This window comes from Chrysochloris asiatica, unplaced genomic scaffold, assembly GCF_000296735.1.
Source record: "Chrysochloris asiatica unplaced genomic scaffold, ChrAsi1.0 scaffold00003, whole genome shotgun sequence".
In the NCBI taxonomy this organism is placed as follows: domain Eukaryota; kingdom Metazoa; phylum Chordata; class Mammalia; order Afrosoricida; family Chrysochloridae; genus Chrysochloris; species Chrysochloris asiatica.
Genome location: NW_006408521.1, coordinates 6268496 through 6285430, shown reverse-complemented (window position 1 = coordinate 6285430; position 16935 = coordinate 6268496). Strand labels below are relative to the sequence as shown.

General features: G+C 36.7%; 1 protein-coding gene across 3 annotated transcripts in view; it reads right to left on the bottom strand.

Annotated features, from left to right (window-relative positions):
* PCDH15 (protocadherin-related 15) overlaps window positions 1–16935 on the bottom strand; it is a 1066306-nt gene that overhangs the window by 593600 nt on the left and 455771 nt on the right. For all 3 annotated transcript variants that reach the window (XM_006831105.1, XM_006831106.1, XM_006831104.1), the window contains one exon: window positions 15233–15403. In XM_006831105.1, the coding sequence (XP_006831168.1) occupies window positions 15233–15403 (171 nt within the window). The remainder of the gene's footprint in view (window positions 1–15232; window positions 15404–16935) is intronic.

Sequence of the window (16935 nt, the reverse complement as noted above, 5' to 3'; positions counted from 1 at the left end):
GCTGTTGTTAAGTGCCATCAAGTAGGTTCTGATTCACAGCAACCGTGTATAGGGTTTCCAAGAAGCAGCTGGTGAGTCCGAACTACCAACCTTGTAGTTTGCAATTTAGTGTTTCTCCTACAGTGTCACACTAGGAGTTCAAAACTATTGTTATTAAGTACCCTCAAGGTGGTTTCAACTCACAGCAACCGTGTATAGGGTTTCCAAGGAGCAGCTAGTGAGTCTGAACTACCAACCTTGTAGTTTTCAATTTAGTGTTTCTCCTACAGTGTCACACCAGGAGTTCAAAACTATTAAGTACCCTCAAGGTGGTTCCAACTCACAGCAACCGTGTATAGTGTTTCCAAGGAGCAGCTGGTGGTTTTGAATGCTACCTTGTGGTTCACAGTCGAGTGCTGATCCTACAGGACTACACCAGAAATTCAAAATTAGTGTACAACAAAATAATACAAACAAAACTTGATGTTATTTTGTTTAATTAATAAATGTGGAAAAGGAAGTATTTTTCAACAAATTTTCTTCAACACATACTTATTAAAAGCCAACAGTTTGCCAGGCCCAGTTCTTTTTGGTATTCATCTGAGAAGTAAATCATCTGCAATTGTTTGACTCCTAGACCCATGCTTTTAGAATGGTGATGGTAGTTGTGTGCCACGGAGTTGGTTCTGACTCAGAGCGACCTTGCCTAGGGTTTCTGAGGCTGTTAATCTTTACAGGAGCAGAAAGCTTCACTTTTTTACTGTGGATCAACTAGTAGATTCAAATTACTAAAGGCTGTGGTCTTTGACCTTCATCAGTAAGTTAGCTTCTAAAAAATGAGGTTGCAACATCTGAATATCATAGGTTATCACCAATCCTGGTATCACATTGTTTTTCATATAATCCAGATAGAAACAGTATTATGAAAGACTGCAACCCTGCACACATTTCCCCTGATTTTAAACAATCTAATCTTCCTTTGTTCTGTTCAAATGACTCTTTTGATCTATATATGTTTCCTCCTAAAAACAATTAAGTGCTCTGGACTACACATTCTTCAAAATGTTACTTATAGCTTGTCATAATCCACACAGTCAAAAGTCTTTACATAGTCAATAATGCACAAAGGAACATTGTTCTGGTATTTTCTGCTTTCTGTCATATCCATATGATATCAGTAATGATAATGCCTCATTCCAAGTCTTCTTCCACATCAGGTTACACTTCCTTGTTAATATACTGAATAGATCTCACCTTGAATATATATCATTTTTAGATTATCTTCAGAAAAATCAAATGGAATAATAAGGAAGTAAAAGAGCTGAACAAAAAATTTCTAAGGGTCACTTGAGAAGACAAACTCATGTATTATAAAGAAATAAACAAAGACCTGGATTTAGAAAACCAAAGGGGAAGAACATGCTCAGCACTTTTTAAACTGAAAGAAATTGAAGAAAAAATTCAAGCTCTGACAGGTGATATTGAAGAATTCTATGATCAAAATACTGAATGATGCAGAAAACATGAAAAAAACGATGTAAAGAATGCACAGAGTTACTGTTTCAAAAGTTGATAGATGGTCAATGATTTAAAGAGATAGCAAGCATATGATAAGAGTTACTGTTTCAAAAGTTGATAGATGGTCAATGATTTAAAGAGATAGCAAGCATATGATCAAGAACCAGTGGCACTGAAGAAAGACATCCAAGCTGAGCTGAAGGCATTAAAATATATATATATACATATATATATGGCTCTAAGAACTGATGGAATGTGAATTGAAGTATTTCAACAAATTGAACACAGCACTGGAATAACTCACTCATCTATGCTAAGAAATGTGAAAGACAACTATCTTGCCAACTATTTGGAAGAGATCCACATTTGTGACCATTCGATAAAGAGGTGATCCAACTGAACACAGAAAGTATCAAACAATATTGTTAATATCATGTACAAAACAACTTTTACTAAAGATAATTAAGAAATGGTTGCAATAGTATATCAACAGGGAACTGCCAGAAATTCAAGCCATATAGTGAAGAAGACACAGAAGGAGGAGACATCACTGCTGACATTAGATGGATCTTAACTGAAAGCAAAGAATACCAGAAAAATGTTTACTAGTGCATTACTGAATATGCAAAGGCTTTATTAGACAATATCAGTCATGAAAAAGCTTTGGATAACATTACTAAGAATCAGTATTCCTGAATACTTAATTTTGTTTGTGAGGAATCTGTACATAGACCAAGACGCAGTTGTTCCAACAGAATAAAACAACATTTGTTCAGGTTTAAAATCAGGAAAAGTGTGCATCAGGGTTGTATCCTTACACCATATTATTCAATCTGTATGCTGAGCAAATGATCAGGAAGCTGGATTATATCAGGATTGGATTAAGACTCATTAACAACCTGTGATAAGCAGATGATACAGTCTTGCTTGCTGAAAGCGAAGAGAAGAGAACTTAAAATACTGATGAAGACCAAAGACCACAGCCTCTGGTATAAATTGCATCTTAATGTAAAGAAAATAAAAATCCTTACCATTGGACCAATAAATAACATCATTATAAATGGATAAAAGTTTGAAGTTGTCAAAGACTTCATTCTGCTAAGATACACCATGAACACTCAAGAAAACATCAGTCAAGAAATAAAATGACATAGTGTATTAGGCAAATCTACTGCGCAAGGCCTCTTTAAAGTGTTGAAGAGCAAAGATGTCAGTTTGACAACTAAGGTACACCTGATCCAAACCATGGTATTTTCAATTTCCCCATATGCCTGCCAAAGTTGGAAAATGAATAAGGAAGACTGAAGAAGAATTGCTGCATATGAGTTATGGTGTTGAAGAAGAATATTAAAAGTATTCTTTGGTGTGGACTTCCAGAAAAACAAACAAATCGGTATTGGAAGAAGTATAGCCAGAATGCTCCTTAGAAGCCAAGATGGCCATACTTTATCTCTCACACTTTGGGCATATTATCAGGAGGGTCCAGTCCCTGGAGAACATCATACTTGGTAAAATGGAGGATCACTAAGAAGGAGACTTCCTGTGAGAGTGACTGGCAGAGTTGCAGCATCAATGGGCTCAGGTATGGCATCAACTGTGAGGATGTTACAGGACTGGGCAGTGTTTTGTTCTACTGTACATAGTGTCACTGTGAGTTGGAACTGGCTCGATAGCACAAAAAACGATCTCTTTGGAGAATGACTTAAAGATCAGTCACTCTTTTAGGCTAGTTTCTTGGGATACAGGTGATCAGACAGATTTCTAAGTAGAAAGTTTTTAGGTAAAAAAAAAACTTGTGCAAAATGAGTAGTATAGGACAATTAGAAGAGCTGTACTGCTATTTTGTAGCAGTACAAAACACAGATGGTCTCAAAGTTATGGGTTTTCAGACTTGTCCCACATCTAGGCCAGATGGCTATACCTTTTAACTGAGTTGCACTGACAAGTTGGATGCAGGTACTACAGGGGTTGGAGCATGACTTTGTAAAAACGGGTTCCTTTTGGCAGAGGGCAAGTCCCCTAGAGACACTCACATTATTTCCATAAGCCTCAAACCTCTCAGCATCTGGGAGAAGAGGAAGGGTACTGAGAAGGGTAAACTGAGTGCCTCTGTCCAGAAGGGGGGATTTATGTTATGCTTCATAACATTTCTTACAATAAACTCACAGCAACCCAGTAGGACAAAGTACAAGTGTCCCATAAAGTTTTCAAACCTGTAGTCTTTATACAAGAAGCCTGCCACAACTTTATTCTGTGTATTTTAACTGATAATAAGGTTCATGGGAATTGACTTGATAGCAATAGATTTACATTTAGTAATAAGAGAAAATGGGAAAATGTTTTTTTTAAAAAATGCATTAGCTAATGTTTATGATTTCCACTGTTAAAGTCAAGCCTTCAGTTGGAAGCTGCTTTAAGAGTTGTACGTTCTTCACTCAGACCTCCCTCCAACTACAATACCCCCACCACATGAATACAACCAGGAGGGTAGAAAAATACAGTGTTTACAACCACTCCGAAAATTGTTGAGAATGGCAACTTATAGTTGCTACCACACGGTGAATCTCTGTATGCATTTTCCCAAATGAATTTACTTATTGATTTAGAAAGAGAGAGAGAATGTTGTGAAACAAATAACTTCTATATGCGAAGAGATTTACCTAATTATCATTAACAGCATTGTTTCTAAGAAAAACTCTCCCAGGTTCCAAGCAGCCAATTTACAAATACATTTTTGGACCACAATTCTATTAAAAGTTGATGCTTTCTCCTCCCCGCTCCCCGAGTACTTACAATTTCCGAAATTTTCCTGTAGATTTCAATATGTGGGACTGCATTGTTACTTTAGAGTGAAAATAACTATACTGCAATATCTAGAGGAACACAACTTAGTTGTTTCATACATGCTTTATAAATGACTGTTTTGTAATGTATACAACCTAATTTCTATGGCCCTGATGTGAGTATACTGTTTTTAAACACACTGTGATATAAAATTGCTTGGTAGTGGTTATGTGCCGTGGTGTCGGTTCTAACTCATAGGGACCCTGTACAGGGTTTCCGAGGTTGTGAATCTTTACGGGAGCAGAAAGCCTCATCTTTCTCCCGCAGAACAGCTGCCAGTTTCGAACTGCTGACCTTGCGGTTTGCAGACCAATTCACAACCACTATGCTACCAGAGTTCCTATAAAATTTCTTATGAACACAGAAAATATTTATAACCTAAAGTGTGCAATCCAAGAAGCATCTTATTCCTGACATTTCATATCAAAACAATCAGAGTGAGTAATGAACATTCTCAGCAGAAAATGAAGTTTTAAATACCTTCTGAACCTCAAGAATGGCTGCCTTTCTGATAGATGTACCCTCTTTTATAGGACTCTCAAATAACATTAAACAGACACTTCTTGGCAGAGACATATTTAATCATTCTATATTCCTTACTTTTCCTTTCATGTGAAAATGTCACCTTAATAGTAATTTTCTTCATTCTGTATGCCTTCAGATAAATTGTCTGCCACATTTTTACTGATTGGAGATTTAGAGTTTTGAATGTTTATTACAACTCTTTGACATTATCAATATAAATGTTTATACTGCCTATGGTAATTACTCTTTGATTATCTTGACAGAATATTTTTCTATAATTTAACTAAGATGAAAGTAGCTACCTTACTAGCCTAGGTTGTATCATTTTAAATCATCAACATTGTCACAAACCAGGTAAAAGCTTCAATGATGTATCTCACTGAAAATGTAAATGAGTGCATTTTATTCACTTCACTAAAACAGCTGAAAATTATTCATTCACATTTTACTCACCTGGCTAAAGCAACTGGTGTGGCACTGAGGGTTATTGCGCTGGACTGCAAAGCCATTTGAACTGCAAGGTCAGCAGTTCAAGCTCATCATCAGCTCCTCGGAAATACTATACAGGGTGGCTATAGGTCAGAACTGACTCAATGGCACTTAACAACAACAAACAAAGCAACCGAAAACAAATTTCTAGGACTCCAAACATGGATTTATAGAAATCAGAATTTATGTATTTGCCTTGGATTTATTTTATTTTATTTTTTACTGCCCAGCCTTCTTTTCCCAATCTTAACAACATTCCTGTTCTCTTACAGAAATTATCTGTTCCTAATTGACCCAGCTTTATTAGGGTTTTTTTCATCTCCTCAATCCAAAATTAACACGCAATTTAGGCTAGGTCAATCCAAAGATAGCTTCTATCTTTGAATTTTCACTGGAAGACAGGAACAAAGCAATACATTCCATTTCCTGCAGTCATATTTGTACCCGATATTCATCCCTAAAAACACATGTGTGATTGTGTTTCTCAGCCTGCAGTTTCTGATCTCTTAAAGAAAGTCAACAATATATTCTGTAAGACCACAGTGAACTAGAAGCTCTGTTACATAGATCTGAGTCATTTACTTTGTTTACAATAAAACATCTATAACTGCCTCAAGCAAGTTATAGAAATTTGGAAAGACATACCTAAAACTAGTAATGCTTATTCTGGAAATTGGGCTTTAAGGACGAAGAATGTCACTTGTCAATGTGTACAAATGCCTCCATAACAAAAGTATCACAAGATGGATGTTAAGGAGCATACATTTATTTCCCCACAGTTCTGGTGACTACAAGTAAAAATTCAGGGAGTCAGCAGAGATGGGAACTCTTTGTCAACTCTAAAAACACAAAACCAAAATTGTTAGCTTTACGCTTCTGCAACCTCACCATTTTGATGTTCCTTAGCTATTTGTAGGTGTGAGACAGGGTTGTATTCTTTCACCATACTTATTCAACCTGTATGCTGAGCAAATAATACGAGAAGCTGGGTTCTATGAAGAAAAACGTGGCATCAGGATTGGAAGAAGACTCATTAACAACCTGCGATATGCAGATGATACAACCTTGATCGCTGAAAGTGAAGAGGACTTGAAACATTTGCTTATGAAGATTAAAGAGCACAGCCTTCGATATGGATTACATCTCAATGTCAAGAAAACAAACATCCTCACCACTGGACCAATAAACAACATTCTTATCAATGGAGAAAAGATTGAAGTTGTCAAGGACTTCATTCTTCTTGGATCAACTATCAACACTCACGGAAGTAGCAGTCAAGAGATCAGACGACGTATTGCACTGGGCAAATCTGCTGCACAGGAACTTTTTAAAGTGTTGAAGAGCAGAGATGTCAGCTTGAGGACTAGGGTGCGCCTGACCCAGGCCATGGTGTTTTCAATAGCCTCATATGGATGTGAAAGCTGGAGAGTGAATAAGGAGGATCGTAGAAGAATTTATGCCTTTGAGTTGTGGTGTTGGAGGAGAATACTGGAAGTGCCATGGACTGCCAAAAGAACCAATAAATCTGTTTTGGAAGAAGTGCAGCCAGAGTGCTCCTTGGAGGCCAGGATGGCTAAGCTTCGTCTCTCCTACTTTGGGCATATTGTCTGGAGGAAACAATCGCTGGAGAAGGATGTCATGCTGGGTAGGGTGGAGGGTCAGAGAAAAAGAGGAAGACCCCCAACGAGATGGATCGGCCAGGTGGCATCATTGATGGACTCAAGTGTGGCAGCGGTAGTGAGGTTGGCCCAGGATCGAACATTGTTTCGTTCTGCTGTGCATGGGGTCGCTATGAGTCGGTTCCGACTCGATGGCACCTTACAACAACAACAATAAGCCTTCAAGCTTTCTAAATATTCCTTTATATGTTGTTCAGAGTTCTGGCACTGTCCCCTGAACATGCTTCATTTGGAATTCTGTGTTATTGTTGGTGGAGGTCTGCACTGTACTTCCCCCTAATCTGCCATCAAGCCTCACCTCCTCAACATATCTATTTGAGAGACACAATTTAATTTCATTTTTTAACTGTATGGTTATTTAAACTTTTTCCATAGAGTTTACAATTAATACCCATTCATTTTATTGCATTCTTATAAAGGACACAGTTCTTACTGCATTTAATAGGAACAGAATAATCAGAGCAAATTAGGCTGGGTTGACATATTCAAGTTAGTTTGTAATGCTAGTATTTCAAAGATAGCTCAGATACTTAACAACTGATTTCATTTATCTGCTTCCTCCCATGAATATATGATCCAGTGGCATTTATAAAAATAAAATTTTGTTGTTGTTAAGTGCCATCAAGCCATATCCAACTTACAGTTACCCTACATAGGATTACCAAGGAGCAGCTGGTGGTTTTGAACCACCACCAACTATACAGTGAGCAGTCCCTGCTTGTCCTATAGTTTCAAACCAGGACTCCCAATAAAATAATAGCAACAGTTAACATGATAAATCCCTTAGTATTTTTTAGGAACTATTTAAGTATGCTATATGAATCTGCTTATATATAATATATATATATATTGTTGTTGTTTTAAGTGCCATAATATCTGTTCCTACTCATAGTGACCCAGCACAGGGTATTCAAGGCTCAGCTGGCAGGTTTGAACTGCTGACCTTGCAGTTCAAGCTAACCTTGTGGTCCAGTGCTTATCCTACAATGCCACACCAGGAGTCATCCTATATATTAGGTATTATATTATACTCATTTCACAGATGACAAACTCAAACAGAAGCTTTTAGAGACATTAGGCAACATTCCCAATCAAAAAGGATCTCAACTTGAAATGTGAGTTCTTAAAAGCTACCATGTGATATAAAACACCTCTGTAAAATTATTCTGTATGATTTAGTAAGCCATCAGAGTTACAGAGTAAATACTTACGAAAAACAGAACTATTCAGCTTAAGAAGTTAAGACTGTATTTTTACCTGTGTACATGTTTTATAGAAAGGAATACATCAAATTTCAATTTAAAATATAAGACTGAACTAAGTCTTCAATTGAGAGTTACATTTAATCTTTTTAGTCAGTGACATAGTGACTTGTCCCTTTAATATTAAGTACAATTCTTCCTATTGATTTTCATCTTAAATTTCCTGTTTCTTAAAAAATTGCAAATATCTTCACACTGTCTGTGAAATGGTGATCAAAATAGTTGAATCTATTGAAAATACATTTTGCTCAATGATGAAATGAACTTTTCTCCCTTTTTATTTCAAATATTAGTATCAGATTTACAATGCTATTTCACACTGAAGGAAATGTTGCACTGAAATACCATTCTTTTTTTATATTTAGTTATTTTTTCTCCAACTAGAATCTGAGGTTTCTTTGATCATTTGCTGCTGTTTTGGTGTGTGTGTGTGTGTGTGAAAGAGAGAGACTGTCTAAGAAGAGGAAAATTTACAGATATGCAATAGATTGACTTAAGATGTATTCCTTATCATTTATATCTTCAATGTTTTTTGACCACCCTCCCCCCCCATTTTTTTCATATTAAAAGATTATGGGTAGTTGGAAAGCTGCCAATATTTTCCATCTTCACCTATCACTTTGATGATTTAAAAAGAGATGCACAGACACATTTTGAAATTGATTATTCTAAGAAAAGACTCAGATCATAATTTAATATTTGGAACACTGTTTAAAGGAAAAGAGTCATTATGTGTAATGATTCAAGAATAAAAATTGTATCTTGAGAGATACAGTTAATTATCTAGACTACTTATGGTAAGTTTGTCCTGACTAGACAATTACAACTACAGAATACTTATACTATTTTCAGCTGAAAACACTAAAGTGAATTAAAATGAAAATATATGTATTTATGTGCATATTCCTTATGTATATGTATACAGGGTAGCTACCTATGCACTGGCACCAACTTGACTGAACTTAGCAACAACAACAACAGCATCTGTATGGAGGAGACATGGTGTGGTGCTGTAGAGTAACAACACAGCTGGGAATTCACATCCACCAGATGCTCTTTGGAAACCCTATACAGGGTCGCTATGAGTCAGAACTAACTTGATGGCACTTAACAACATATCTGTATATGTATACAAATAAACTAGATACAAAAAATATATCTTTAATGCATTTGTAGGAGTCTTAGCATGGTACTATAGGATAAGCAATGGACTGGTAACCACAAGGTCAGCAGTTCAAAACTTCCAGCTGTTCCGCAGGAGAAAGATGAGGCTTTCTGCTTCTGTCAAGATTTACAGCCTTGGAAACCCTGTACAGGGTCACTATGACTCCATAGCACATAACCACCAACCACCACCACCACCACCACTAAAAATACCAATGCCATGGGGTTGGCTCTCTTTTATACCAACTTACAGGACAGATTAGAAAGGCTCCATAGAACTGTCAAGGCTGTAAATCTTTACAGAAGCAGACCTCCACAGCTTTCCCAAACAGATTATGCTACCAGGGCTCCTTAAACAAATGTATGCTACTATTCAAATGAAGACATGTATAATAAGAGTTTACACAATCTTTGTCTATGTTTCAATAAAAAACAGAGGCACTTGAGTTCTATAGTCTCCAAATTCTCTAGATTTTTTTCATACTACTATGTATGGCACTGTGGGTTAATGCACCAGACTGCAAAGCTGTTTGAACTGCAAGTTCGGTGGTTCAAGCTCACCAGCTGCTCCTTGGAAACCCTATAGAGGATTGCTATGGATCGGAATCGACTCAACGACACTTAACAACAACAATATAAAACCTTATACACATAATAATACTTTTAAGATAGACAAAAGTAAGAATAAATTTACATATACTAATATCTTTTGGAAGGATTTTATTTCACACTTATTGTCCAAAGAGAGTCCTGGTGTGGTGCTGTGGGATAAATAAATGGATACCAAGGTTGGTTTGAACTACAAAGTCAGGGGTTCAAACCCACCAGCTGCTCCTCAGAAACCTACACAGGGTTGCTATGAGTTATAACCAACTTGACAGCACTTAACAACACCCAAAGTTGTCCAAATTACTCAATTAGCACAGAGTTTCTTATACTGTTGTTGTTAGGTGCTATTGAGTCTGTATAGGGTTTCCGAGGAGCAAGTGGTGGGTTTGCACTACTGACCTTGTGGTTAGCAGTTCAGTGTCACATACTGCTGTTGTTGTTAAGTACCAGGGAATAGGGTCTGACTCCCTGTATAAGGCTTCCAAAGAGCAACTGGTGGGTTTGAACCACTGACCTTGTGGTTCAAACTGACCTTGCAGTGCAGGGCTTACACTACAGTGCCTCACTAGGACTCACAGTAGCTGCTGTTCTTAAGTACTGTAGAGTGGGCTTTGATCCATAACAACCCTGTACAGGGTTTCCAAGGAGTAGCTGATGGGGACTCATTAGGGCTAGTTAAACAATATTATGTGATCCACAGATTTTCACTGGTTGATTTCACAAGTCCTTTCTTCCTAATCTGTCTTAGTCTAGAAGCTTCACTAGATAGAAAAATATATCTCTGCACTACGGGTGATCATATTGACATTGGATATCCTGATGGCATAGTGTCTAGTATCAAAGCAACACAAACACTACTCTATACAACAAATTGACCAAAGGATATAGTGCTGAAAAATGAGACCCATAGTTTGGTGGTGGTGATTATGTGCTGTGGAGTCGGTTTCAATTTACAGTGACCAAGTATAGAATTTTTGAGACTATAAATCTTTATAGGGGGAAAAGTATGACCTGTCTCTTGCAGGGCAGCTGATCGATTTGAACTGCTGACCTTGCAGTTAGTAGTAGCCCAACTCGTAACTCACTATATTACTAGAGCTCCTTGACTCCTAGTTTGGAAGGCAAGAAACAATAGCTGCCACAATGGACTCAAACATACGGATGATTATGAAGATGGCCCAGAACCAGGTCACATTCATTCTGCTGACAACAGGTAGTCAGGAGTTGAAGCCAAATCAATAGTAACTAGCAGCTACAGGGTTTGTTGTTGTTGTTAAGTGCCATCGAGTTGGGTCTAACTCATAGTGATCCTCTAAAGGGTTTTCAAGGAATAACTGGTGACTTTGAAACACCGACCTTGTGGTACAGTGCTTACCCTACAAAGAAACACCAAGATTTCAAAACAACATGGTCTAGTTAATGTTTATCAAACTATAACAAAGATAACAGTACAGGTAGCACAGGACTACTAACTGTTTGAATTCCCTTAGGACCCAACTTTAGCTATTTGCATATTAAATCTACTATTTATTTCAGTCTTTGGAAAGATAATTATTGATGGTGACAACTTGCTGTTGTAGAAATACACATATATATGCATAATCTACATGCATACGTGGATCTAAAACATGATTATTTAATTTCAACATATAGTAGGTTTTAAGTTTTATTATATTCTACCTCATGGGCTATACACTACATTTTTTTTTTTTTAATCTAAAGTTTCCGAGCTGATAAATTCTTCATGCATTGTAGTGAGATTTAGAATTAACTCTCAAGTCAAGAACACCATGGAGATTACTGGTGGAAAATTTCACATCAACACAGAAGGTGAACAGGTGTCAAAGCTTTTAAAATTTGAAGAATTAGTTGAGGAAAGGATCAGCAAGTATGTAATTAGAGTCATCATTTTCTGTTTAGCTGACATAAATGGTTAGTTCTCACGCTCTGAATAGCAAGGTCTAACTTACTTAAATTTGTAGAAATTTTAGCTGACTATGTAAAGACAAGCAAAGCATGAAAGGACAAAAATAAACACAGCCATTTGTATATGGGTATCAAAAACTTGCTCAAGTTCTTAGTCCTAGTGATCTAAAAGAAATCTAAATAGCGGTGTTGAAGAGGAGCACATGAAAACATGAATCTACTACTCTCACTGATTTTAATTTCCAAAGATTCCCAAAACAGTTTCTTTTTTCTTCATAGTCTCATTTTACTGGATACTCCTCCCATCTGGAAGATGAGTCTATATTCCTATCCCTTGCATCTGGTAGAGGTTTGATTACAGCTGAAGTAAAACTTTACAGTCCATCAGCTGCACCTTGGAAACCCCACGCTGTTGCTGTAACTGCCATTGAGTCAATTCTGACTCAAAGAACCCTATACAGGGTTTCCAAGAAGCAGCTGGTGAGTTTGAACCACCAACTCTGTGATTCGCAGTCCAGTGCTTATTCCACAGTACCACACCAGGAGTCCTGGAAATCTGTTCTAGGGTCACTATGAGTTGTAATCAGCTCAGTGGCACTTAACAACAACAACAACAACAGTAAAAGGTGATACAGCTTCTATTTCTCCTGGGTCATAAAAGCTGATGCAGTTTCTATCTACTCTCTTGGGAAGCTTGCTTTTTTTAATGTGGTACCTTGCTGTAAGGCAGTCCAAACAGCCTATGAGAGGCCCACATGAAGCGACAATGACTCCACTAGCCCAAAGACCTTTCTGAGATCCAAGCCAACAGCCCAAACGAACTTTCTACACATATAAGTCAATCATCCTCAAAGTGGCACCCAGTCATGCCGAACATGCTTCAGCTGACCTGTGCATCAAGTATAATGAATTCTCCCATGTCTTGCCAAATTTTCAAAGTTTAGAGCAAAATAAGGGATTGTTGTTGTTTTAAGCCACTAAGTTTTGTGATTCATTGTGTAGAAACAGATAAAAATCCAATTTAACAAATAAACACAGTAATTTTTTCTGGTGTTGATGTTTAGTGCTGTCAAGTCAGTTCCAACTCATAGCAATCATGTACAGGATTTTTAAAGAACAGTGGTGAGTTCGAACCACCAACTTTGTAGTTAGCAATCCAGTGCTTATACTATAAACACTACACTCATGACTCAGTGAATATTTACCAAAATTACTTAAATGAATACAACTAAAACTATGCAATCCATCAGCTGCTCCTTGGAAACCCCTGCTCCCCAAAAGTTAAGGATTGGCTTAACGGTATTAAAAAAGCAATGTAGAAAAAAATTCCATAAATGGTTCAACTAGTGTTTTAAAATGAGACAGTTATATAGCTGTATATTGGCATTACCATCAATATAAGCAAAAATCAATATAGTGACCATGATTTTAAGTGATCTCTTTAAAGTTAAGCACATCTATTTACCCAGTTTTATGGCCTGTGTTGGAAAAAGGAAATCAACTTATCCTTTATAAAAATAAAGTCAATATATTATGCTTCTCACGCAGCAGCCTGCATTGACTTTGGCATCCCTCAATGTATCCATAGATTCTTTAAAATTTCTTGAGATTGATTGATTTAACTGGATAAGTGTAGTGGTAATATATATTTTCACCTAGTTCTCATTGGCATATCTGCTACATGGATTACACAGGAACATAATTTAATACTAAAAGCATCGTCTTATTTCTTGTGGTTTCAATTAAGCCTTCATAAATAAAAAATATTTTAATCTTTAATAGTTTACTTTAGGGGAGTGAGGAAAATACTACACTGACATATAACTCCTCAGCAATCTACATGTTTATACAGATAAATTCAGCATTAGTATTTTGTGTATGCAATGTTACTTATTATCTGACAATTTTATTTTCTTCCTTAGATACATATCATAACACTTACTCTTTTCTTTTCCTCCAAATATTTTTGTTTCTGCCAGCCCATAAGAGAACTTAGATTAGCAAAGATGATTTTCAGGCTGCTTTACAGATCTGTTGCTGTTGAGTCCCTGGGTGTTACAGAATGTTAATGCGCTTGGCTATTATTCAAAAGATTGAAGGTTTGAACCCACCTAGAGTTGCCTTGGAAGAAAGGCTTATTAGTTTCCTTCTGAAAAGTCAGTCATTGGCTGCAGAACAGTGTTACTATGATACACTCAAGGGCTTCTTGATTTGAACTGACTAGACGGCAACTAGTTTCATAAGAGAAGCACAGAGATAGAACTTTAGACAAGCACCCTTTGAAGTGAGCAAACTGCAATGTAACTTCTTTTACATTTAGGCTCGGAGAAGGAAATCCTGTCTTATTCTTCAAAATCTCAGATATAGAGAGTACTCCAAAACATGATTCACACACAATTTGAAGAATAATCACGTTATCTACTAACTCAGGGAGAAGAAAACTTTCAATAAAAACAGCAAGAATTAGTCATATGGTTACATCTCGGGATTTAGACATCTCTTAAAAGATAACTAATATCTTCTACTTGAGACAGAAATTGTTATTTTAGTTTAGGTAGAACATGTTTGCCTTCTAACTTTATTTTTAGGTATACATAGCTATCATATCTAGGGAGGTTCAAAGTGTAAATTCCAAGCTGACAGCAATTTTATCGTTCCCTTAGTATGAGACACAAAGACAGATGCAGAACCAAACATAAAAAAGTATGCATTCTTGCCTCACTTTGGTGCTTCTCTAACATATATCTATAAGGGATAGATACTTGCATTATTAAGTGTTTAGTTCCCACCTCCAGTCAATCAACATTTCAGAATTTTAAGGGGCCTAAAGAGTATCCCATTTTGGTGTCCTCTTTGCACATCCTCAGACTCAGGACTACATTTCTTAAGTAGGATTGAGAGGAAATACTGCAGCGATTTCTTGCATTTTCCTATAATATACTGGCAAATGAGCTTTGTTGTGATTTTTAAGTAGAAAACAATACAATAAACAGATTATTATCAAACTGACTGACTGCTTCTTCTGAACATATTTTATGCTTTGTAGATGAGGTAACCACACCATGATAAAAAATGTATCTATACAATTTGAAACCGTTTTTTAGCAATGGAAAACATTCAATTATCATAGCTGTAAATATTGCTATTCTCATTCATTTGATCTGCAAAATACCTGAATAGGGTCTTTTTGGTACTAAAACTGTAGAAGTGAAAGAGAAGACATGAGAGTTTATTTACCGGAGATCTCAACTCAGGTATGGTGGCTTGATAGGTGACTGGACGACAATCGCGAGTGTTTGGCACAAGGACACAAGGAAGAAACATTGGTCCCAAGTCATCTCCATCAAGGACATCCACTGTGAGAGTGGTGGTGGTGGTTCGTCGTTCATTCAGATTTTGTGCTCGGTCCTGTGTGGAGATGTTTTGAAGACATTAGGACATAATGTATGCTATTTTTTTCCTGACCATTCATATCTAACACTGTTTAAAAGTCTAACACTGTTTAAAAGTCATGAAGCTTGGATTCAAACTGAAATCCATTAGCCTTCAAATCCAACTTTCTTTAAAAATATAATAAGAGTCATAGAGTGATTAATCCTCCCACCCCCCTCCCCACAAGTAATGTGTCACGTATGCTTGACATGATTCTCACTGATTTGGCAGTAATATAATGATGTAAGGTGGCAGTTATGTGACGACCCCTCATCATGTGATCTCATGTGATAAATAAATAAAAGGATTAAAGGTAGGATGCAACACACTTAACCCTTTAATACCTTCACAGCTCTGATTAAATGTACGGAAAATTTTCCTGGGATGCGATCAGCAACAAATTTACTTTTAAGAGATAGAGAGAGAAATGAGCAGAGAATATAAGGATCTACAAGCACCAAAAAAGAAGAGTTGGATGTGCAATGAATTATTTGAACCGGGGGTCTCTGTACTGTGAAGCTCCTAGGTCCAGGGGAAGACAGAGGTCACCACACATGGAGATCTCCAAGGAATGCTGAGCCTACAGATATGAAAGGATGAAAAGACTTTTCCCCAGAGTTGACAAAAAGAGAAAGCCTTCTCCTAGAGTGGGCACTCTGAATGTAAAGTAGGCTCTGAAACTATGAGAGACTAAGTTTCTGCCTGCCAAACTATCCATCTGTCATAGAACTAAAAAAAAACAAAAAAACAAAAAACCTCATCATTTTGGCCTTTACCTAAAATTTTACTTTATATGATTGTTAATATAAGATTTTAAAATGGATTAACTGAATCCTTAGAAATTTTATTTACTGAATCTCTTTTGAGAGAGCTTATAAAGACAAAATACAAAACAAATTGCCTAATTCAAGTTTAAATAATTTACTAGGAAATCTGCTTCTTGGAATAAAAGGAAATTTTTCTATTAAAGTTTGGTAGGAATCTGGAAGGAAATATGTAACCATTAAGATCTGTAGTTATAAAGAGTTCATTTTTAAACTAAACTTTTCATTTGTGATCAGTTACACTTTTTCACAAGAATTGTGATGATAGTGGAGAACATTCTCATCAACCCAGCATCCAGCTTTCCATCTTCTTATGTTACATTACAGTGGTACACTGGTGGCAATGAATGAGCAATGCTGAAAGCCATCATTAACTAAAATTCACAGCTAATTTAAATGTCTGTCATGAAATTTGGAAGACAACTATCTGGCTGACTGATGGAAGAGATTCATATTTGTGCCCATTCCAAAGAGAAGTGATCCAACGGAATGCGGAAATCATCGGACAATTGATTTAATATCGCATGTGAGTAAAGTTTTGCTAAAGGAAATACAAACATGGCTACAATCATACATTGACAGGTAACTTCCAGAGGTTCAAGCCAGATTCAGAAAAGGCTGTGGAATGAGGGATATCATGGCTGATGTCCGATGGATCTTGGCTGAAAGCAGAGAATATCAGAA